This window comes from Lissotriton helveticus, chromosome 12, assembly GCF_964261635.1.
Source record: "Lissotriton helveticus chromosome 12, aLisHel1.1, whole genome shotgun sequence".
Classification (NCBI taxonomy): Eukaryota; Metazoa; Chordata; class Amphibia; order Caudata; family Salamandridae; genus Lissotriton; species Lissotriton helveticus.
In genome coordinates, this window is record NC_136073.1 from 14,402,916 (window position 1) to 14,426,227 (window position 23,312).

Sequence of the window (23,312 nt, forward strand, 5' to 3'; positions counted from 1 at the left end):
TGACCTTATCTTCAGCCGTGCACGCGGGATCAGGTTGATTGCAGAAGAAATCAAGCCCAGTAGCGACTTGTACGTCTGCACTGAAACAGACTTTCTTTTGGAAAACTTTAGGGCTAAGTTAGTCAACCATCGTTGTCTGTCTTGTGATACAAAGGCTTTGTTTATGTTTGTGTCCATGTTGGCTCCCCGAAACAGTATTGTTTGATTTGGGATAGGTGAAGATTTTGAATAATTCACTGTGAGGCTCAGTGTGTGAAACTGTGCGAGCAAGCCTTGGTAGCTTTGGATGCTTGCTATGGTGTTGAAGCTTTTAGCAGCCAGTCGTCTAGGTAGGAGAATACCTGATGACCTTGTTCTCTGAGTGTGGCTGCTACAGCGGTGAGACATTTAGTGAATATCTGAGGAGCTTACTTGAGGCTGAGTGGGAGGACTCTAAACTCATAATGGGTACTGGCTACGGTAAAGTGGAGATATTTGCGGTGCTTGGGATGTATGGGGATGTGGAAATACGCATCTTGTAGGTCCAGAGAGGTCATGTAGACGGCTTCAGCGTTCGGGTGGATCTTTCTTCTTAAGGAGTATTTTGGCATCTAAACAGGCTACGATATGGAGTATAGACACATCGGTGCGCAGCGCGCTCGATGAAGCGTGGTCCGTGAACTTCATCACTGTTCAGTGAACCTCTCATCATCATCTGATTAAGCTTGCATCAGGTGATTCTCAGCATATTGAGAAAACCACTGAAGTTAACGTGCTAGAGTGAGAACACGTTCGTGTTTATAGAAGTGGTTCAGAGTCAGGATATTCGCGAGATCGGACCGTGATTACCCTTGGGGAGTACCAGCGGAGTTTTAACCACACAGTTCACAGATATTTCAGCGGGTACAATTGTTTTAAGTATACATTGTATCACGAGCTGGACTTTCACAGTGCCATACGGTTGCATTGATTTAATTGTTGTTCCCCTGAAGAAGGGATCCTGCATCCCGAAATGCATTGGGATAAACAAGAAATGAATGTCATGAATGTTCAGTGATATTTGTTAAAATTATTGTAATTTTTGTTGAAAAATAATTGTACAGACCAAACGCATATTGGTTTAAACACATAACTTATTTTGTGTAATTTTTTTTACGCAATGTATGATGTATGATTATTAGAAGAAATTTAAGAACATTTTTAGAATTTTGTGGGTATACATTTAGAAAATCATTGTTTGCAACACGCAGTGCGGGCAGGGTCAAGTGATCGGTGACACTTGAAATATTTGGTTGCTACGGGGTGAGACATTTGGTGAATATCTGAGGAGCTGACTTGAGGCCGAGTGGGAGGAATCTGAACTCGTAATGGGTACTGGCGATGGTGAAGCGAAGATATTTGCGGTGCTTGGGATGTATGGGGACGTGGAAATACGCATCTTGTAGGTCCAGAGAGGTCATGTATTCTCCAATGTTCAGTAGGTGCAGGATGTCGGAGAGGGTAGGCATGGGGAAGGCTTGTTTGCATAAGAATTTGTTTAATTTCCTGAGGTCTAGGATGGGTCTCCATTCCCCTGTTGTCTGTCATAGGAGCTAGAAAACTGGAGTCAAATCCCATGCCCTTCTGAGAATAAGGGACCTTTTGTACCGCACCCTTGGCCAGCATTACGATGGAGTCTTTTCTCAATAAGTGAAGACGAGGTGGGTGCGCTCCCTTTGGAGAGTAGTTGGTGGTGTCTGCACAAACTCCAGGGTATATCCGTAGTTTATTAAATATAATACCCATTTGTCCACAGTTATCTATATCCATTGAGGGAGGTAGTTGGAAATATTTGCACCTATGTGACAGGAAGCAGTGGAAGTAGCCGGTACGGCGTCTAGGTCACTGTTTATGACCTGTATTTCGACCTGGTTGGGGGGGCAGTGCTTCCGATGCGTGCCTGGTTTGTTATAGGCCGCTGAGGGTGGTTGGCAGTACACCTGACGTTGGTAGACAGCTCTATATTGTGATTGAAAGGGTTCGTATTGTTGAGATCATTGATAACCCCCTCTGTAGGTAGAGATACCTCTCCCTCTAGCCCCCTGAAAGGGTAACTTCTTAACCTGAACGGTGCCTAGGGATCTAGCGGTGTCAGTGTCCGTCTTTCTACCCAATAGCGCATCATCTATGTGCTTACCAAACAATGTTTCTCCGTCATAGGCAATGTCCAAGATCTTTACATCGCCGACCTAAAGTATGTGGCTTTTAGCCAGCCCTGGCGTCTGAAGACCGCTGCTCCAGCCAATTGGCGGAAACCTGTGGAGACGATGTCCATTGCGCAGTCTATAATCTCCAAGGAGGTGTGCTCACCCTCCAGGAGGATCTTTCGTGCTTCCATCATTTTGTCCTCATGCACTAAGCTCCACCAAGCTGCTGACATCATAACACATTTGTCAGTCGAACTAGGATCGCTAGCGAGTTGGCTGCTCAAACGGTGATAGCAGACATGAGGGAGAGCCCCTTCCCTATGTTGCCCAAGCTCCTGCCTTCCTTGTCTGGTGGCACGGAGACGGGAGCGGAGGGTTTTTGGAGCGCTTTTTCACCTCTTGAGAGATCACAGAATCCGGTATGGGATGACCTGTGAGGCAAGCGGGGAAATCCTCTGTAGCCTTGTACTTTTTGTCCATGCGGGGTGGCCCCGCCGCTACTGTAGCTGAGTTTTTCATTATCTTAATCCCCTCCTCCAAGATATAGCTGCTGATGGGGATGGCCCTTACTGACTTCTTGCTTGCTCCATGTAGTAATAAAGAAAGCAGTTTGACTGTTTGACGGGGTTTGGGAGATGAAACCGTGTTGCAGCCCAGTCCATCAGGTTATGTTCTCTGGGGGAGAATCTGAAGGATATGGTGGTGGCGGCGACGGAGTGGGGACAAGGTAGTCACCCCACTCATCCCTTGGGGTTTGTGGTTCAGGGATTTAATCTTCCTCCCTTTCATCTTCTGAAGATGTTGGATTGTCTCTTGGAGGAGCCACTATGTTAGAAGCAGGTGTCATCCTGGGGGCTATAGGTGAAGGAATGTGCCATGGCTTAGTAGTAGAGGTAAGTCGAGGTGGTGCTACTGGCTGCTCCTGCCGAGTCAGGAAATCTCCTTCTGTAATCGTGCAGCCTGGCCTGCAGATCCTGGACGAGTGACGCAGGCGTTTGTACTCCATCATACCTGGGTTGTGGATAAGGACGGTATTGATAATGCTCATAATGGGAGGTGCATAATATTGATGGTAATAATGCTCTTCCACGTCTTCATCCTGGTATTTGACCCGGAGTTCTGATGGGCTGTGCGCTGCCCCAAAAGGCCCATCGTCGTCCGACTCCTCCAAGTCTAACAGGTGACTTAGTGGCAAAGGTGAGATCTTGCTAGAGGATGTCAATTCTGGTCTTAAAGCTGTTTTGGTTATTTTTGTAATTTTGATCATCCATGACAGTCCAGTCGACGATGTGGTATTCAAAGTGTACTCTGTACAGTAGAAACTCTGTTGCCTTTCCCGCTGTCGATGGTGGACGGTGTTGTCAGGGGTAACATCGCCGTCAACGGTGTCTTAGTGGATGACAGTATTGTTGTTGACGCAATGGGCGCATCAATGATGGCTGTCGTCAGACGATGATGGTCTTGTGGATGAGACGGTGGTGATGGGCTTTGAGAGGATTTTTAGTCCTTGATGTCGACGGTTCAGAGGAGGAAGAACGCTCATGCTCTTCTGTCTTCACAGATGGAGTACTGGGCTGAGAGGAGGCCGCCTCTGTGGAGATGAGTTTTAGATTCTCCTTTCTCAGAGGGTCTTTATGTTGAGTTTTTAAGGCCTTCCTGCCCTCCTCAGATGTCCCTTGGTCAGATGATCTTGCCCTTTTGTGTGTCCTCATGGACTTGTCACTGTCTTCCTCAGATGTGGTAGCTCTTTGAGTTTTAGCCTTCTATAGCCACAGACGTAGCCTTTCTTCCCTGCCCTTTAAGGTCTTAGAGGAAAAAGTGTGACATATTTTGCACTTCTTTGCCGGATGTTGAAGGTGGAGGCAGTAAAGACAGTTTCTATGTGGATCTTCTACATGTAGCCTTTTCTTTCCACATGTTTTGCAGGACCCGAAGAGGCCTTTCTTAGAAGTATCAGACATAGTAGTTTTAGATAGGGGTGGGCGGAAGTCGCGTAATGGACTATCGCGGAGAGGCACGGAGATTGAACCAATCTCCGTGCCTCTCCGCGATATGTCCGTTACGCGAGGCCCACCCACCCGCCGCCCGCCCGCCGCCTGCCCACCGCCCGCTTCCCGCCCGCCTTATTAAATTATATTTAAAAGCCTGAAATGTAACTTGAATAAAACGTACCTTATTGCCGCCGCAACCTTCCCCATCGCGGCTTCATCGTGGAAACTGCGCATGTTACATTTCAGGCTTTTAAATTTTTAATAAGGCGGGCGGGAGGCGGGTGGGCGGCCAACTTACGTTCCGCCCCCGAATGTGCGGAGATTTGCCGCAAATTTCCACCCTCTTTGCCCAAGGGCGGAAGGGCAAATCTCCGGACATTCCGTGGGCGTAACGGAGATGTCCGCCCACCCCTAGTTTTAGACACATTTTCAATTATAAAGAGGAAAAAACAAGCAGAGCTCAGGAAAACTCCCTTCACACGACGTGTGGTAGCAAATCTGAGGGACTCAGCCTCTGTTGGGAGTGTTCCAGAGGGTGCTCTTGCCTGATTGGTTATAATCCAAGTTTGGTCCTTTTTTAACAAACGACATAGATAGGCTTTAAACTGACTTTTCAATGCCATTATAGCCTATGATACTGATACATACTGCTTTACTATGGTACCGTGGAACTCCTACTCCCACTTCCACAGCAGGGAATGATTCAGGCATGTGAATCTACGAAAGATCCAGTACTGGAGAATGGTGACTTTGGGGCTGAGAGTGGATCCCAAAAATGACAGAATTGGGGCTGGGTGTAGATTTCCCAAAACAAATAACTCCCAGCATTGCACGTCTAGATTGTAATTCAGTAAATCCGGGTGAGCTGTTCCCACTCACATGCGTTCCCAAAGCAGTGACATCTCTGTTTTTTCTCTCTCTTCCCTTATTCCCTCTGGACCTCCAAGCCTTCTCCTCCCCAGTACCTTTGTCTTTTGGCTTCTCCCTTTTACTTCCCCTTTCTATCTTTCTTTGCTCCCTTTTGTCTCGACCCCTCTTCTCTCTTTCTCACCTTCTCATTCTCTCTTCCTCTTCCAGTTCGCTCCCGCTCCTCACTAGTTCTTTCTACTTTAGCCTTTGAAACAGGATGAAGCAAACGGGAGGATTCTGGGATACCACCTCCTCTCTCAGGCACAAGGGGAAGGGAGCACCGTTCTCACCGAATGTCCTGCAGACTCCTTCAGGTGGACTCTGTCCCTCTCCGAAGAGGACCACACCATCCTCCTGACAGCCTACAACGTCCTCGGAGAGTCTCCCGCCGTCAAGCTGGTGATCCCAGCGGCTGACCAAGGAGGTAGGTGCAATCCCTCAGCAATGGAGCGATACTCACTGAAATGAGACACTGACAGTTAAGAGCACTGTAGGTTTATGGATATATAAGTGAGTGTCTCCCCACTGCACCTCATTTGTTCATGTGACTTGCTATATTATTCCCTGAAATGTCCTCCCTTTGGGGCATATCAACAAGGGGCGGCGATAATATTATCGCCGCTTTAGCGTCCGTTTTCCGGTGAAAGGCGGCGATAATATTATCGCATTATCAACAAGGACACGCTAGCGCGTGTTTCCCTGCATTAGCGCTCCTTGCCAGCATGCCTCCCATCGCATCGCTAATGAGATGCAAAGGAGGCGTGCCTGACAAAACACCATGGGGAAATATCGCTACCCCAGCTTTGTCATATTGACAACGAGGGTTAGCGATATTTAAAATCACGTTAAGTATGCCTTAGCGCAGGAATTTAACGTCTGTTAAATTCCTGACTAAGTCATACCTAACATGGGGTGTGGATTGTGTGGCTAAGACCACAGGCCCTATCACCAATGATATTGCCGTTTTCCATGGCACATCACTGGAAAACCAGTGATGTTCCATGGAAAACACTGCTATCACTGGAATAATTATCGCCATTGTGCTATGCGTTGTTGATACAGCACTAGCATGGCGATAATTTCCAGCAGTAGCCGGCGATATGCAATCACACGCTAAGAGTGGCCAGCAATAATTATCGCTGTAGTTTGTTGATATGCCCCTGTGTTCCCTGGGAGTGAAGTCCTTTCTCTGGGAAGTTTCAATTTTGTACAAGAGTTTGCTACTTTACTAGAGAGTTTGGTCTTCTTCCCCTTTTTAGGGAGTTTGATCCTCTGTTTCCTGGGAGTTTGTTCCTCTGTTTCCTGGGAATTTGATCCTCTGTTTCCTGGGAGTTTGTTCCTCTGTTTCCTTGGATTTTCATCCTCTGTTTCCATGTGATTTTCATCCTATTTTTCCAGGGAGTTTCTTACTCTGTTTTCTGGGAGTGTCTTCCTCTCTTTCCATGGCACTTGGTATCTTTTTCTTGGGAGTTTTTTCCTCTGCTTTCTGAGCTCGGTTATCTCTTCCCTGGGAGTTTAATCTCTGTTTCCAAAGATTCTGATCCTATGCTTTCTCTAAGCTTAAGGCTTTTTCCTGGGAGTTTCATCCTCTGTTTCCCGTGAGTTTAATGCTCTTATTCCAGTGAGTCTTTCCCTCTGTTCTTGGATTTTGATTCTCTGCTTCATCTGAGTTTGATCCTCTGTTTCCAGGTGAGTTTGATCCTCTGTTCCCAGGTGAGTTTGATCCTCTTTTGTTAGGGATGTTTCTTCCTCTGTTTCCTGGGGAGTTTGTTCCTCTGTTTTTTGCAGCCGTGGCCCGGGCAGGTAAGAGCAGTGGGGCCGGGTCGAGGAGGGGGATTCTACATACCGCCATGAGGGTAAATTAAATAAATAATGAAATTTGCCTCGTCGTCGTCTGTCGAAATACCCCCCCACCCCCCCAATCTGGCCACACCGTCCCTCCGCTCTTACCTGCACGGGTCGCGGCTGGTTTCTTGGAGGGTTGAGCCCCTGTTTCCTGGGAGTTTGGTCCTTTATTTCCTGGGAGTTTGATGCTTTGTTTCCTGGGAGTTTGATCCTCTGTTTCCTGGAAGTTTGATCCTTTGTTTCCTGGGAGTTTCATCCTTCATTTCCTTGGAGTTCGATCCTCTGTTTCCTGGAAGTTTGTTCTTGTCTTTCCTGAGAGTTTGATCCTTTGTTTCCTGGGAGTTTGATCCTTCATTTCCTGGGAGTTTGATCCTTTGTTTCCTGGGAGTTTGATCCTTTGTTTCCTGAGAGTTTGATCCTTCATTTCCTGGGAGTTTGATCCTTTGTTTCCTGGGAGTTTGATCCTTTGTTTCCTGTGAGTTTGATCCTTTGTTTCCTGAGAGTTTGATCCTCTGTTTCCTGGGAGTTTGATCCTCTGTTTCCTGGGAGTTTGATCCTTTGTTTCCTGGGAGTTTGATCCTTTGTTTCCTGGGAGTTTGATCCTTTGTTTCCTGAGAGTTTGATCCTCTGTTTCCCGAGAGTTTGATCCTTTGTTTCCTGGGAGTTTGATCCTTTGTTTCCTGGGAGTTTGATCCTTTGTTTCCTGGGAGTTTGGTCCTCTGTTTCCTGGGAGTTTGGTCCTTGGTTTCCTGGGAGTTTGATCCTTTGTTTCCTGGGAGTTTGGTCCTCTGTTTTCTGTGTGTTTAATTTTCTCTTTCCAGGGAGCCTTTTCTTCTGTTCTTGGAATTTGATCCTCTGCTTCATGGCACCTTGGTTCTCTATTGAGTGTTTGGTCCACTGTTTACTGGGAGTTTGTTCCTCTGTCTCTTGGGAGGTTGAGCCTCTGTTTCCTGGGAGTCTGCACCTGTTTTTCCTGGGAAATTGATCTTAAGTTTTCTGAAAGTTTTACTTTTCAATCCTGGGAGTTATATCCTTGACTTTTTTTTTAAAGTTTTATATAGTGTGAACTCGGCCAGAAGGTATCAGAGCACTTTACCAGTGGCGGCTCATCCGCCAAGGTGGAGGAGCGTCACCCCACAAGAAAAATAAAATAGTAATATCAATGTTTTTATCATTTAATTTGTCATTATTGGCTATGTAAATCCGGTGCAGGCGGGGCTGCGCTTCCAGCGGAGCAGGGGAAGGAGCGGTGGCACTCTTCTAAGTGCGTATGAGGGTTTGTCTGCCCGTCTCCGACTAGCCAAACCGGCATGCGCACTTGGCATATTCTCCACCGGGCTGTGTTGTACAGCCCGATGGAGAACATGCCCAGCCTCCTATTTCCTGGCTGAGCGCCAAACCACATCTCTCAGAACAATCATAACACTGCACTGCAGTGTTGTGATTGGTCAGAGGAGTCGGGCCTGGGTACTTCCTGGTTCGTCAACCTCAGAAGGACGAGGACGGAGGAAAGCAGCTGCCGGGAAGGTAAGTATTTTTTTTCTTTGCTCCTATTTTTTTTTAACCCCCACCCTCCCCGTCCACCATTATTGCCCAAAAGCAGCCGCTACTGCGCTTTACATGAGCACCAGTTGCGTTACAGATGGTCACATTCATATTGTTAGGCACCGGGACATTTAGGGCCTCCTCTATGAAAACTGTTGTATCACTATGTGAAAACAGCAATGCAACACTTCGGTGCGTCTTCCTTGGGACACCATGGAATGCGCCGTATTTACGGTACAGCGCTCCATGTCACAAGGATTAACAGATACGTCAGTATTTCTGATGTATCTGTAGGTGCAAAAGTGACTCATTGCTGGGGTGTGTCTGAAAACGGATGCAACTCCATCAATGTGTCCTTTCACATGGGACAACCCCCATGTGAAAGGGCCTGCATCAGTCTTACGCCTGCTGTGAGGCAGGCCTAAGGATTTGACACAGTGGTGTCCTAGAAGTGTTGCAGTGAAATCTCATAGATTTCACTGCAACACTTCTATGAGCCTTTTTTCGCCAGGGAACGCCCACCTTGCATACACAATACCTGATGCAGGTATAATGTAGCGCCAGGCTTTACAAAGGGACGCATCTGCTTAGAAGTGTCACTTCCTAAATATGGCACAACGTGGTGCATTCTTTACGCCGCCGCAGTGTCACAAAAAGTAACACAGTGGTGGCACAAAGGGGTCATAAATAAGCCCCTTAGTGATTTTCCCAGAATCACAGGATGTTGAGCATCCCTGCCGAGACTCAAATCTGATTCCCCAGCTTCGAGGTCAACGCTCTAGTAACCCTAGGCCATAAACTCTGCTCCACTAGTGAAAGTTGCAGAAATCTACATAATGGAGTTACCTACTGTTCCCAAAACCCTTTGGTAAATCAACTTTACATGCTATTAATAATAATAAAAAATACATATATAACAAATTCACAAAAGTGAACTTTAAGAAAACATCACGCAATGAAGGAGGTGATGATTTTGGGGTCACCCCTTACCTAGGGGAAGGGCAAGCAGATGCATTGAACACAAAGAACATATCATGCTGAATGATTCGGTGGTGGTCCCATCCTCCTAGGACCACCCCGAGCAAAGTTATGGGCAAAAATACCATGCCAACCAAAGTCCCAGCAAAGCATTATGGGGCGAGATTCTAGAGTTTAGTGAATATTATAGTATTAGCTCTCAGCTGAGCCCAAGAGCCTGCCCCTTGAGGAATGTTTTGATATTGGATACTATAATATTCACTGCACTCTAGAAATGGTCCCATAATGCTTTGCAGGACTTTTGGTTGGGATTGTATTTTTGCCCATAACTGTGCTTGGGGTTGTCCTAGGAGGATGGGACCACCACTGAACCATTTCAGCATGATGTGCTCTTTGTGTTCAAAGTATCTACTTGGTTCTCTCCCCAGGTTAGGAAGGACACCAAAATCATCACGTCTCTCACTGCTTGCGATTGTTCATGTTTTTTTTTGGTGAGATGAGTATATGCAGTTTAGCATGTAAAAATAGAATTATTTATTGTTTAATTAAAAACACTAATTGCTATGTTTTCATTTTTGTGTAAAGTCTATGTGTATTTTAACATGCAAAAATAGTTTGCTTTTATTTGATTAAAAATATGTGAGATTTCTATTCAAAACATATATTAGTACACAACAACAGAGTTCATACAAAAGTTCTGGCATAGACTACTACAACCACATTTCTTTGATAAAACAATGATACTTATTCATACTACAAAACATGCAATCAATTCACAAAAATGAGATTTGAAAACAGTCAATGATAGAGGTGATGATTTTGGGGTCCCCCCTAACCTAGGGGGAGGGCCAGGGAGGTGCCTTGAACACAAAGTGCATATCATGCTCAACGATTCAGTGGTGGTCACATCCTCCTAGGACCACCCCGAGCAAAGTTATGGGCAAAATATACAATGCCAACCAAAGGCCCAGCAAAGCATTATGGGGCGAGATTCTAGAGTTTAGTGAATATTATAGTATTAGCTCTCAGCTGAGCCGGGAGAGCTTGCCCCTTGAGGAGTGTTTTGATATTGGATACTATAATATTCACTGCATTCTAGAATCTCGTCCCATAATGCTTTGCAGGGCCTTTGGTTAGGATTGTATGTTTGCCTTTAACTGTGCTTGGGGTGGTCCTAGGAGGATGGGACCACCACCAAAGTGTTCAGCAGGATGTGCTCTTTGTGTTCAAGGAATCTGCTTGGTTCTCTCCCTAGATTAGTGAGGACACCAAAATCATCACCTCTCACAGCTGCCTCCATTTTTATTGTGTGAGATGATTATAAGCATTTTAGTATGTAATAATTGTTGTTTTGGCAAGGTTATGTGAAGATTCTGTTTTCATAATAGTAGTGAGAAGGAGTTGCAGAGCTGAATTCATGAAGTTTTTGATCAATTTTGCAGAATTCTGTGGAGTGGTAATCTACCAACCACGCTCATTCATAATTATTAGGGTGTTTGAGTGCTTACTGGAAGTTTACTCTTTTGCACAAACTCAGGGTGTTCGGTTCCTATGAGTTTGCTTGCATGAAGAAATATTCGCTACTTAATTCTTTTCAAAACATCCCTATATTGATCCCACGTCTTGAATGGAAGAAGTTTGGCTGTGTAGAGATTTGGAGGGTGTTGTGATCTTTCATCTCCTCTTCTCTTTCAGACCTTCCAGCTCCCGTGCCTGTCCTGGTCTCTACGGTGAATGACCATGCTCTGCTCGTGCGGTGGGAGTCGCGGATCCTCAACACGGGTCTCACGAAGCACTCGACCCATGTCCTGGAATGGGTTGTGGTCACCGAGCAGCAGGGAAGTGGTCTCAGCCACTGGGAGAGCAGAGAGGGCAACATCACTGAGGCCGTGGTACGAGGTAGAGTCAGTTTTACGAATGACATTATGTTGTTTTTGTATTTTTTTTGTATTTTAAGGGGTGCACTATACATTTGATTGTCTGAAAAAGCTACAGGAAATCTTAAATATTAGGAATAATTTCTGAAATGTTGCATCTCACCGCATCCAAACCACAAAGCTTCCAATTTGCAAAAAATCAGTGATCAAAAACTTTAGCCCTTTTACGAGCTTTAGGGTTTTTCCAACTGGTAAATGGGCTTCTGCGAAACATTAAGAATCACAAATAGGAGGGGTTGTGACAGAGGAACCCCCCCCTCCTTATTTGGGATTCCAAATTGGAATGTATCCATTTTTTTGTGACTTTCTAAAGGGGTTTGTGATCTATTAGGAATTGAATATAGTGTGGGGGAGGGGGCATGAACGAGACGTAACGCTTTTATTGGGATTTGCAATTGAACCGAGTAATGGTCCATGACCGCGGTTGTGGTGGCAAACCCTAGACAAGCATTTGCACTGCAATAGGTCTCGCATTTATGAGCGTTTGTGCGATTGGCATTGGAAATGACAAAGGGCCATATGTATCATGCAAATTTGCAATCGCAAAGGCCGAAATTTGCAGAATTTCGGCCTTTGCGAATGCGAATTTGCTAAATGGAATGTATGAAGCAAAACTGGTGCAAAATAAGGAATCACAAAATTTGCAATTCCTTATTTTGCAATTGCATTTAAGGAATCGCAAATTTTGCGTTTCCTTAAATGCAATGTATGTAGCAAAAAAAAATAGCAAAGTGCCCTTAAGGAATCGCAAATTACCACCAACTTCTAGTTGGTGGTAAGTTGCGAATTCCTTGAAAAATGCAAATTTTTTGCATTTTTCAAAGTGCCATGTGACGCACATACATGCCCTTATGGCATGTATGTACGCCACATGTGCACCCATGCATATTTCAGGGGTGCAACAGGGTGTCCTTTGGACACCCCTGCACCCTTGAAATTATTCTCAATTTGCGATTAGCAAATTGCGAATCGCAAATTGAGAATAACTTCCCATTCATTCCTATGGGCCTCCTGGCCCATAGAAATGAATGGGAAAGTATTCCTTAATTGCGATTGGCAATTTGCTAATCGCAATTAAGGAATTCTGAGGAATCGCAAAAAAATGCGATTTTGTACATACATATCCATTTGCGATTCTCAAATAGCGATTTCTTAAAAATCGCTATTTGAGAATCGCAAATGGGTATCTTGATACATATGGCCCAAAGCCTTTTATTTATGTGTTGTTTTTAAAACAGATAAATAAAAGGCATTGTCATTTACAATGCCAATAGCTTAAACTCTCACAAAATGCGAGACCTATTGCATTGCTAATGCGTTAGATGACCGTGCTATAAAGATTTTTTTTAAAGTGTGAGGTGAGAGCGTGTCCTGCCTGCAACAGCAGGCAGGACAAAGCATGTTTGAGAAAATAGTGCTTGGAGGCTGTAATTAAACCCTACCGAAGAACACCGCATGTAACGGGGGTGTCCTCATGAGAGGTTACAAAATAAGAAAAGGTGGTACTACGGAGGGACTACTAAGCCTATTGACCAATGAAAAGCCACAGTTTACAGTGGACAATGACACAAGCCAATGAAAAATATGGGCGGAGAGTGGGCAGAGCTTCAAGTCCATACCTGAATACAGCAAGCCTCGCAGAGCAGCGCATGAGCTAAGGCGCTCGACCTCGGACCTGGGGATCTGGGTTCGAGTCTCAGTAACGACGCCAAAACCTCCTGGGCAAATCACTTAATCTCCCCGTGCCTAAAATGAAAGTGTGTGTCCTCATGTAAAACGTAACTTGTTCTATGTAAAGCGCTCTGATACCTGATTCGGTTCGGGTCTAATTCGCGCTATATAAAACTCTACAAAAAAAAACAACAACAAAAAAACCATGGAGTTGGGGTGGTAACTGGTTCACAAAGTGGAAGTCGTCCCCGTGGCACAGATGATTCTTGTTTGGGAATGGCATTGGTGGCTTTACTGGTAGCAGGTACCAGCCTAGCAGACTGCCGCCTGCTCCTGTCCAAGTGTTCCACGCGAGAATCATTTTATTTTAAACGGTCCAGATAATGGTTGTACTGGTTTTTTTATTTTTTATTATAGTTTTTGGGTGAGCAAATACCGGGATGGGGGAAACTGATGTCCCTTGCAGGGCTCCATTGCTGCATTTATAGCTATGCGCAAGGGGTCGCGACCTGTCAAATTAAACATTATTTTACTATCCCCTGTGAATGGACAATTTGTAGTCACCGTATAGCACACATTTGGAATCCCCAATTGCATTTGGAAACCAGTTGGTTCACATTGGTTATCCCCGGTTTCTGGATATGAGTTGTGCGTTGGGCCCTGGTGAGCAGTCGCTAAACACAAATATTTCACAGTGTTTTAAAGCTTCTCAGAATTCTGGGGCATAATAGCAAGGTCCTGCGATAATTATCGCTCAGCACTTTTAGCGCGAGGATCATTATCGCAGGCTAACGCTGGATTCTATTGCGGAGATAGCGTGCTATCAGCAACACTTATCTCCCAAGCGATAGGAATCCATGCATTAGCTGGAAAACAGTGTGATTATCGTTGGAAATCCAGCGATAATCTCACTGCAACCAGCGAAACCTTGCTGATAGGGCAGGGTGATCTTAGCAATGTAATCCACCTCCCATTGGATTACATGGCTAAGTCAGGTTATAAGCAGGCATTAGGAAAGTAGCGTTAACTGTTGTTAGTGCTTCTTTTCTTAATGCTTTGCTTGTTTGCGTGCAGCTTGATCATTGGAGAAATGTCGGTTAGCCACATTTCTCCAGTTATTTTGGCACGGAACGCCCACTTTGCATCTCATTAGAGATGCAAAGCTGGGCGTTGTTATAAGGGTCGCTAAATCAGCAAAACACGCGATAGTGTGTCTTTGCTGATAAGGCGATAAAATTATCACCGCTTTTCGGCCGAAAACGCAGATAATTTTATAGCGCCGCCTTGTAATATGCCCCTCTATTTCATATCAGGCACTAATGTGCGAACCCACAGCGCCACTTCTGCTGGTCTTTGAGCTCCCTGCCTATGCAGCCACGTCATTGAGGGTCCCCGAGGTTAGGTCTTCCTGTCCCTTCGGACATTTAATGAAATCAGCCAGTACACATGTGATCCCTCTGCCCATCGCCCAGTGCTGCTGAACCTCTGAAGTTCAAAGCCATCCATGCAGCCGAGTTTAGCCCTGTTGTACCCTGGGTTTGACCCATTGCTGGTCCCCAATAGGCCAGTGGCTTTGTCTACCTTAGAGCAAACTTTAAGGGACCCAGGTGTCCTTTAGTGATGCATTGTGTGAATGTAAGGTATGTTGTAGACAGTAAAATGCAGAGTGTACGACTGACCCCACGTAAGCTTCGAAGACGAGATTCGTGTCCCACAGAATGACCAATTAACCGCTGTTTTTCCGAAGATTGTGGTTTTCCCAAATCATTCTGGGAGTCGTCTCTGTGCTTTACCCGCTGTGTGTGTGTGTGCATATATGTGTATGCACGGGGTCTCCTTTAGCCTCAAGATATTACAATCTTCGTGTGCACTTTGCAGAGTACATTGAACCCGGACGCCTGTACCAGCTGTCAGTCTATATCCTGCATGACGGGAGTATCTGGGCCACAGGAAGTGCACAAGCCTACTCCAGGGAGAGACGTGAGTATGCTACCTGTTTATGCTGACAATATCCATATTTGGGGTGTCTATAATTTTGTATGATGTTTTTGTAGCACAATATTTAAAACTCAGGGGCAGATTTACATGCCCCTTGCGCCTCTTTTATGACGCCGTTGCGTCACGATTGTGATGCAGCGGCGGTGCAAAAGATGCACCATGCTGCTGAGTATTTACAATGTGACGCATCTGGGAGATGCATCACGTTGTAAAGCCCTGCGCCAGGAGTAGGCATTCCATCGCAGGGGGGGGGCGTTCCGGCGCAGGAACACCTCCCAAAAGTGGCTGACTGAAATCTACAAGATTTCACTCAGTCACTTTTGAGCCCATGCTGCATCAAAACCCTGCGCCTGCTTGAAGAAGGGGTAACGATTGACGCAGCATTGTAAAGATAGGGCCCCCCCAGGGCATTGCTGGAGCTGCGTCGCGCTTGTGACGCAACTCCAGCAATGAGCCGCCTTTACGGCACAGATGCGTGACGCATCTGTGCCGTTTTTGCCCCATGGTGCGCTGCTTTGTAAATGCGGTGCATCCATGGTGGCGGAGCCGTGGCGCACAATAACTGGCGCATCCCTGCTGATATGCAGGGATGTGCCAGTTATTGTAAATCTACCCCTCAGTTTTCAGGTGCTCTGCCTCTCACGCGTCCTTGGGATGAAAGTCTTGTGCTCTGCGTTGCACAGTCTGCACAAAGTCACATTATTACAGGTTCATTTCAAAAGTAGAGACACAATTGGAAGACTTGCGGCGACATGTATGACTGTTTTTTCAGTCGCAAAAGGGAAATCGGCCCATATGCGACTGCAAAAAAGGAGGTTGGTATGTACAAACGCTGTTTTGTGAGTCAGTGACTCGCAAAATAGTGCTTGCATGTAGGTATTTGGAAAGGGCGTACCAAGGGCGTCCCTTCCTAATATTAAGCCAGAATGGTATGGACTAATGATTTGTGACCGCATTTGCGGTCACAAAAAACTCACAGTTTACCACCTACTTCAAGTAGGTGGTAAGCTACTCGCAAACGGGAAGGTGTATCCCAAGGGGACCCCTTCCCCTTTGTGAATCGATACAAAAATATTTTTTAAGAGCAGGTGGTGGTCCCAGGGACCACTGCGTGCTCTTAAAAAATGAAATAGAAACGTTTCATTTTCCATTTTTAATGCATCCGTTTTTCTTTAAGGAAAATTGGCTGCATTTTAAAATAAAAAAAACTGCTTTATTGAAAAAGCAGTCACAGACATGGTGGTCTGCTGACCCCAGCAGGCCACCGTCCCTGCAAGTGCAGGCCATTCCCAATGTGACGCAAATGAGACCTGCCTCATGAATATTGATGAGGCAGGTAATTTGCAACCCCTTTAGGAATCGCAAACAGTGTCTGAGACAGAGGGGAACATTCCATTTGGCGAGTCACAAATTCTGAGTCACAAAACGTCGTAATTTGTGACTCGCAAAATTGAATGGTCGTACATCTGGCCCTTTAAAGGCAAGAGTGGAAGGGCTGTGAACCTTGTATGTACTTGAATAATTTGATGCCTGGTTTTTACTACAGGCTGTCCTATGACCGCCCTGTGTCCGTCCCTGACTCCCTGTATCTCTCCAAGACTCCTCCTCACTCTCTACCTGTATCTAGGTTCCTCCTGTCCCTGGGGCTGTCGCTGGGTTTCTGACCTTCCTTGTATCTCCTTGCACTTCGGGCGTCACTCTCCCTGTGTCTCTAGGGACCTAATGTCCCTGAACCTGTCTCTTGGTCTGTTTCTTCCCTGTAACTCTCTTGTGTTCCTGTCCCCTGCACCTCTCCTTAGACCTCTAATTTCCCCCCAGCTATGTTCAGGGCCTGACCTCTCGGCACCTCTGTCGGGCGGCCAACAAGTCTTCATTGGATCTTTATTCGGCCTACAGGGGAGCCATGGCCTCCTTATCCACCCCTCTCGGCCTCTGAACTCAGCACCCCAGTCTCCTTGTCTTTGGTGTGTTTGTATCCGTTGCTTAGTCCCTGACACCTCACCAGGGAAGCGGTGTGGCGCCGCGGCCAGGGCGAAGGGACGAGGTGTGGCGCCGCGGCCAGGGCGAAGGGAAGAGGTGTGGCGTCGCGGCCAGGGCGAAGGGACGAGGTGTGGCGCCGCGGCCAGGGCGAAGGGAAGAGGTGTGGCGCCGCGCCAGGGCGAAGGGAAGAGGTGTGGCGCCGCGGCCAGGGCGAAGGGAAGAGGTGTGGCGCCGCGGCCAGGTCGAAGGGAAGAGGTGTGGCGCCGCGGCCAGGGCGAAGGGAAGAGGTGTGGCGCCGTGGCCAGGGCGAAGGGAAGAGGTGTGGCGCCACGGCCAGGGCAAAGGGACGAGGTGTGGCGCCGTGGCCAGGGCGAAGGGAAGAGGTGTATCGCCGCGGCCAGGGCGAAGGGAAGAGGTGTATCGCCGCGGCCAGGGCGAAGGGAAGAGGTGTGGCGCCGCGGCCAGGGCGAAGGGAAGAGGTGTGGCGCCGTGGCCAGGGCGAAGGGAAGAGGTGTGGTGCCGCGGCCAGGTCGCCTGACACCGGACGCTGGGGCTCACGGTTCAATCCCCGGCTCCGGCGGCAGGGGTCTGCCTAGCACCATGTGACTCAGGGCAATGGCTCGCTTAATCTTCCCAACGGCCCCCAGCGCCGGGATGCCTCCGGGTAGCTGTGCGCTTTACAAATACTGGATTTACTGGATTTACATGTACCTGTCAGTGGAGTCCTTACCTCTCTGTACCTCTACTGTACTCCTTGCAGCTCCATTATATGCTCCAAAGCTGCATGCCGCCTGGATTGGGAAGTCCCAGGTGGAGCTGGAATGGGGCGATATTCCCGTCGAAGCTCAGCGCGGGGTGATCCGAAACTACAGCGTCTTCTACCAGGAAGTTGGAGGGAAGGTTCACGGTAAACGCCCCGTGTGCCACATGTGTCGATATGCAGTGGGAGGCGAGAAAGGGACATATCTGGACAGACTGTTTGTGTGGGCAGCATACATTTGTTTCTGGTAGGGTGGGCCCTTTACTCAGTGTTAAAAGACAAATTGAAGGACAGAATGCAGAGCAATATCATACAGTCACCCAGTACAGAGATCTGGGCCTAAATCCATCGTGCCACTAGATTTAAGCTATCCTGGCTGTTGAGGGTGTTACCCCGAAATCGGTCCCAGGACGCTTGTTTGCAGTCCAGGGAAGACCTGGCCTGGCAGTTCGGTCTGGACTGTTCCCATGAGGCACAGGGTCGAGACTGATTTGCATATGGCTGGGTCTGAACTGAGGTTGCGAAGTGAGCTAAAGAACGATGATGGATTCGACCCAGATCTGTGACTGTGGGTGAGTATCCGAAAAGTTTCAGCGCTCCGTCCATCATCTCTTTGTGTTTGCTTTACTCAATGTTGGCAGGTCTGAAATATAAGTCACCTTGTAAGCACACAAAATAAGGACACGCCATTTCAAATTAAGGGCCTGATTTATATCTCGACAGACGGGTTGCTCTGTCACAACGGTGACGGATAACCCTGCCCGCATAAATACAAATCCCTTAGGATATAATGGGATTTATAGGTCTAAATCAAGCCCTAACCTCTATAAAAGATAAACTCACATATGTTTGAAAGAAGATTTCAAAAGTGGATAGAAAAGATACTAAAAAAGGATATATTTGCATTCAATGTATAAAATAAAAAAAGCAAAAAAAAAAACATTAAAAGCGTGCACCGGCATTCATGTGCTGTTTGTGGCTTGTGTGGGAGCTTCTGTGTGACTCGCTTGGACAGCAAAGGCCTGACTGTAAATCCCAGACATATCAGGTCTGTCAGAGGTGGTTGTGTGTTGTAGGATCCTGCAAAGAGTTTTTTGCAGTAATCCCTGACCGAGCAGCATTTTAAAAAGGCTCTCTTGAGCTTTCCACGCTGTCTGAGGTTCGACGGTGGAAGTAAGGACTCCGGGCCATATTACCAAGATGTGCGTTAAAAAACCCACATCGCACATTTCCCTATCGCCGGCTATCGCCGGATTTTATCGCCGTGTTAGCGCGTCATTATCAACGCGCAACACGTAGGCGATATTAAATCCGGCGATAGGGAACATTAGCGCGTGAAAACAAGCATTATTGTCACGCGCTAATGTGTGCCTTGATAATATGGGGGGGTGAATTCAGCTTTATGATCCACACCCCCATGTTATCAATTTCTAACACCTGGTCAGAGCAGGCGTTGGGAGACCTGCGATAAACGAGTTTATCGCAGGTCTCCCTCTCCCAACGCCTGCCTTGGTAATAGGGTGTTACTACCTCCAACCACATTTTACATGTGGTTGGACGTGGGAACACCCACTTTGCATGTCATTAGCGATGTTTCTCGCTGACATGCAAAGTGGGCTTGAGCCAGGCGTTAGAATGCCCTTGTTAATAGGGCTCTAGCAGTATCGCTGCTTTCTCGGCACAATTCACCGAAAAAGCGGCGATACTTCACCTTGGTAATATGGCCCTCCATGTCATGTTCTGGTGCCACCGTATCCCCCAGTGTCGCCTCTACCATCCTGATGTGTGGGTCAAGCAAGTTAAGCAGCGTCCATCCCACCAGAACCCTGACCCCTCTTCTCCTCACTGCCTCTTCCAGTGATGACCCTGAACAGCTCTTCCCGTCGCTGTTTGCTGTCGCACCTGGGCGTCGGGGCCCAGATCCTGGCACACTTGGTCATCACCAACAGCGCAGGAGGAACCAACAGCTCCGGCTTGACCATAACCACAAGAAACTTCGGTAAGTGCAGAACGACATCTTCTGCTGTCTCTCCAGCACTCTCTCTGGTCTTGTCCACTCTCTCTGGGTGCTCACCTGTGCTCTCTCTGATCTACCTTGATTTGTTCCTGCACTCTTCCACACTCACATGCCTTGTGCTCTTCCGGTCACTAATGGGAAACAACGTTTACAACGCAACTTTTACAACGCACTACCATTACAACGAAACTTTTACAATGCAAAAACTATTACAACGCATATATTTACAACGCATGTTTTTACAACGCAGATACCTTTACAACGCATACCATTACAACGTAAGTATTGGTAAGTATATAATTATATTTAAAATGTTATAGTTTTGGGTTTTTGGGTAAAGGGGTATTTTTAGGGTTCAGGGTCAGTTTTGGGTTTTAGGGTAAAGGGGTATTTTTAGGGTTCAGGGTCAGTTTTTGGTTTTTGGGTAAAGGGGTATTTTTAGGGTTCAGGGTCAGTTTTTGGTTTTTGGGTAAAGGGGTATTTTTAGGGTTCAGGGTCAGTTTTTGTTTTTTGGGTAAAGGGGTATTTTTAGGGTTCAGGGTCAGCTTTTGGTTTTTGGGTAAAGGGGTATTTTTAGGGTTCAGGGTCAGTTTTTAGTTTTTGGGTAAAGGGGTATTTTTAGGGTTCAGGGTCAGTTTTTAGTTTTTGGGTAGAGGGGTATTTTTAGGGTTCAGGGTCAGTTTTTAGTTTTTGGGTAAAGGGGTATTTTTAGGGTTCAGGGTCAGTTTTGGGTTTTTGGGTAAAGGGGTGTTTTTAGGGTTCAGGGTCAGTTTTGGGTTTTTGGGTAAAGGGGTATTTTTAGGGTTAAGGGTCAGTTTTTAGTTTTTGGGTAAAGGTTTTTTTTAGGGTTCAGGGTCAGTTTTGGGTTTTTGGGGTACAGGGGTAAAGTGTAAAAATAAAGTAAAATTAAATTTAAATTAAATTAATTTAATGAAATTTAATTAAATTAAATATATATTATATTAATTTTAATTAATTTACATAAAAAAATTATTATATACTTACCAATACTTACGTTGTAATGGTATGCGTTGTAAAGGTATATGCGTTGTAAAAAATTGCGTTGTAAATGTATGCCTTGTAATAGATTTTGCGTTGTAAAAATTTCGTTGTAATGGTAGTGCGTTGTAAAAATTGCGTTGTAACGTCATACATCCGTCACTAATACATGCACTCACCGGCACTCGTGTGTCTCTCGCCTGTGCGATTCCTTGAATTGTTGCATGCACTCATGTGTCTCTCTAGCTTCCTGGTGAAGCCCCGCAGTCTCCCACACACGCGTGTCTCACCTACTCCCTTCCATGTTCTGCCCCTGCTCTCTCCGCTGCCTCTCTTGCGCTCACCTGTTCTCCCTCGCTTACTTTGTAGATGACGGGGAGGTGGAGCTGCTGGTACCCTCTCTTGTAGCTGGGGTCACCCTTCTGCTGATGGCTGTGGTCGTCACATGCATGTACCAACACCGGATGTAAGTGGGAGAACATCTGGGGATGGGTGGGTGGTTGTGTATGATGACCTGCCTCCAGGCCAGGCTGTTCCACCTGCAGACCTCATTGAGGTTCCATGACCAGTTCCCACAATGAGCCCCACGGAGCCTACGCGGAGTTGCAAATGTTCCGCACACGCGCGACACATCCACGGCTTCTAGCTTTAGCATCACTTGAGGCTTTGTGCTGCCTTCACCAGTCAATGACACATGTCTGTTTCAGTCCACGTGATTAGTATGTATATGTACATATGAAAGAGAGGTCTTCTCAATTCACATATATGAAAGCGTGTTCGACCGGCTCAGTCAGGAAAACGCATATATCATTGACATTTAGAAATATAAGACCAAACGAACATGTTGATTGTTTGTGAATAGCCGAGAGGGTAAAACACAGAACTCAACCTGAGAACAGGTCAAGTCTCCCCACTTCTGAAAAGATAGATGACCCCAGCGGTGGCCAGCATGTATCGGAGGTAAGGGGGTGGGGGCAGGGACATGAGGCGGGATGACACGGGGAAGCGGACAAAAAAAACCAAAAAAACTTCTTGCCGCGTCTCTCCTCCTAGTCCTCCCTCGCTGACCTGATCAGCAGGAAGCATACCCAGCCTCCCACTCAGCCAATCACAATGCTGCCTTAGCAGCATTGTGATTGGTCTGAGCACTGTGTTTCAGCGCTCCGACGCTGACTAGGAGCCTGGGCATGTTCTCAACGCAGGTTGTAAGGCAGTCTTCATGGAGAACATGCGAAGTGCGCTAGACTGTTTTGGGGCCCCAGACGGCCGGCCACGCAGTCATTGTGCACTTAGAAGGGTGACGACACTCCTCCCCTGCCCCCGCCCCCTCACGCAAAGCTGCGGAAGTAGGAGAAAATAAAATGAAAATAATGCAAGTGATTATCATTTTCTTTTCTCTTTATTTCACTGCTAAAAAGCAGTCGGGCGACGCTGCTCTGCCTCAGCGGAGGAGCTGCCAATGGATGACCTGCATAGCGTCCATCCTGCCTCCACCCTTCCCTGCTTATGAAACATGACAGAAAGCTAGAAACTCTGGGGCATATTACCAACAAATAGCGATATTTATCGCTAACTAGGCTTAGCAACAATTTTTTTTATCGCTAAGCATCTCCGGAAATTATCGCTGAGATAACGTGCTATTAGCTACGTTTATCTCCAAAGCAATAATTTTTCCGGCGATAGCGTGAATATTGCTGAGAATACAGCGATATTCCTGCATTAGCGATTAAACGCTCTTAGCCATGTTATCCACCGCCCATTGGATAACATGGCTAAGAACTGGTCTGAGCAGGTGTTGGTTTTTGGAGATAGCGGGAATATTTCCATCTCTACGCCTGCCTTGCTAATAGGCGATAGCGATGTTAGCGACTGCTTTCAGTCGCTAACGGGTTGGGAACGCCCACTTTGCATGCCATTAGCGATAATTATCGCTAACATGCAAAGCGGGCCCCAAACTGCTCGCTATCGCTTCAAAGCTGTCGCTAACATCAGTTAGCGACAGCTTGCTAATTGGGCGATAGTATTATCGCGGCTTAGCGGCCGAAAACGGCCGCTAAAGCGGCGAAAATAGCATATCGTCAGCATTGATAATATGCCCCTCTCTTTCCACACCCAAGCAAGCACCCTACTTGATGCCTTCCAGTCAGGGTTCAGACACGGCTGCAGCGCGGAGGCTGCAATACTGCAACCTGTTGGTGAGTCTCTTCGCACCGTCGTCTCAGGCAACTCCTGCCTCCTTCAGCCTCTAGATCTAAGGAACTATTCAGATCCAAGCACTCACTACCCTTTGTCTCTCCTCCTTCCCAGGATCAAGAGGTGTCTCTGGCCGCAGGTGCCCGATCCAGCAGTCACCGATCTGGCGAACTGGAGACCCCAGAGCACGTGGAAGGTGAGTGTCCAGAGGAGGAGGGGCGTGGCTTCAAAAAGATGGAGGGGATACCCATTGGGGTGACTGCTCAAAGCTGCAAAGGTGTCTGTGTTGCATCAATGCAACGCTTTGCTTCAACTTTGACACTG

The 23,312-nt window shown here is 46.9% G+C and overlaps 1 protein-coding gene across 1 annotated transcript in view; it reads left to right on the forward strand.

Moving 5' to 3' along the window:
• Window positions 1-23,312, forward strand: part of LOC144799313 (granulocyte colony-stimulating factor receptor-like) — a 116,844-nt gene that overhangs the window by 89,002 nt on the left and 4,530 nt on the right. Inside the window, exons 10-16 of the mRNA XM_078670554.1 lie at window positions 5,270-5,489; window positions 11,129-11,332; window positions 14,920-15,021; window positions 17,780-17,926; window positions 19,638-19,778; window positions 21,165-21,261; window positions 23,103-23,184. Coding sequence (XP_078526680.1) covers window positions 5,270-5,489; window positions 11,129-11,332; window positions 14,920-15,021; window positions 17,780-17,926; window positions 19,638-19,778; window positions 21,165-21,261; window positions 23,103-23,184 — 993 coding nt within the window. The remainder of the gene's footprint in view (window positions 1-5,269; window positions 5,490-11,128; window positions 11,333-14,919; window positions 15,022-17,779; window positions 17,927-19,637; window positions 19,779-21,164; window positions 21,262-23,102; window positions 23,185-23,312) is intronic.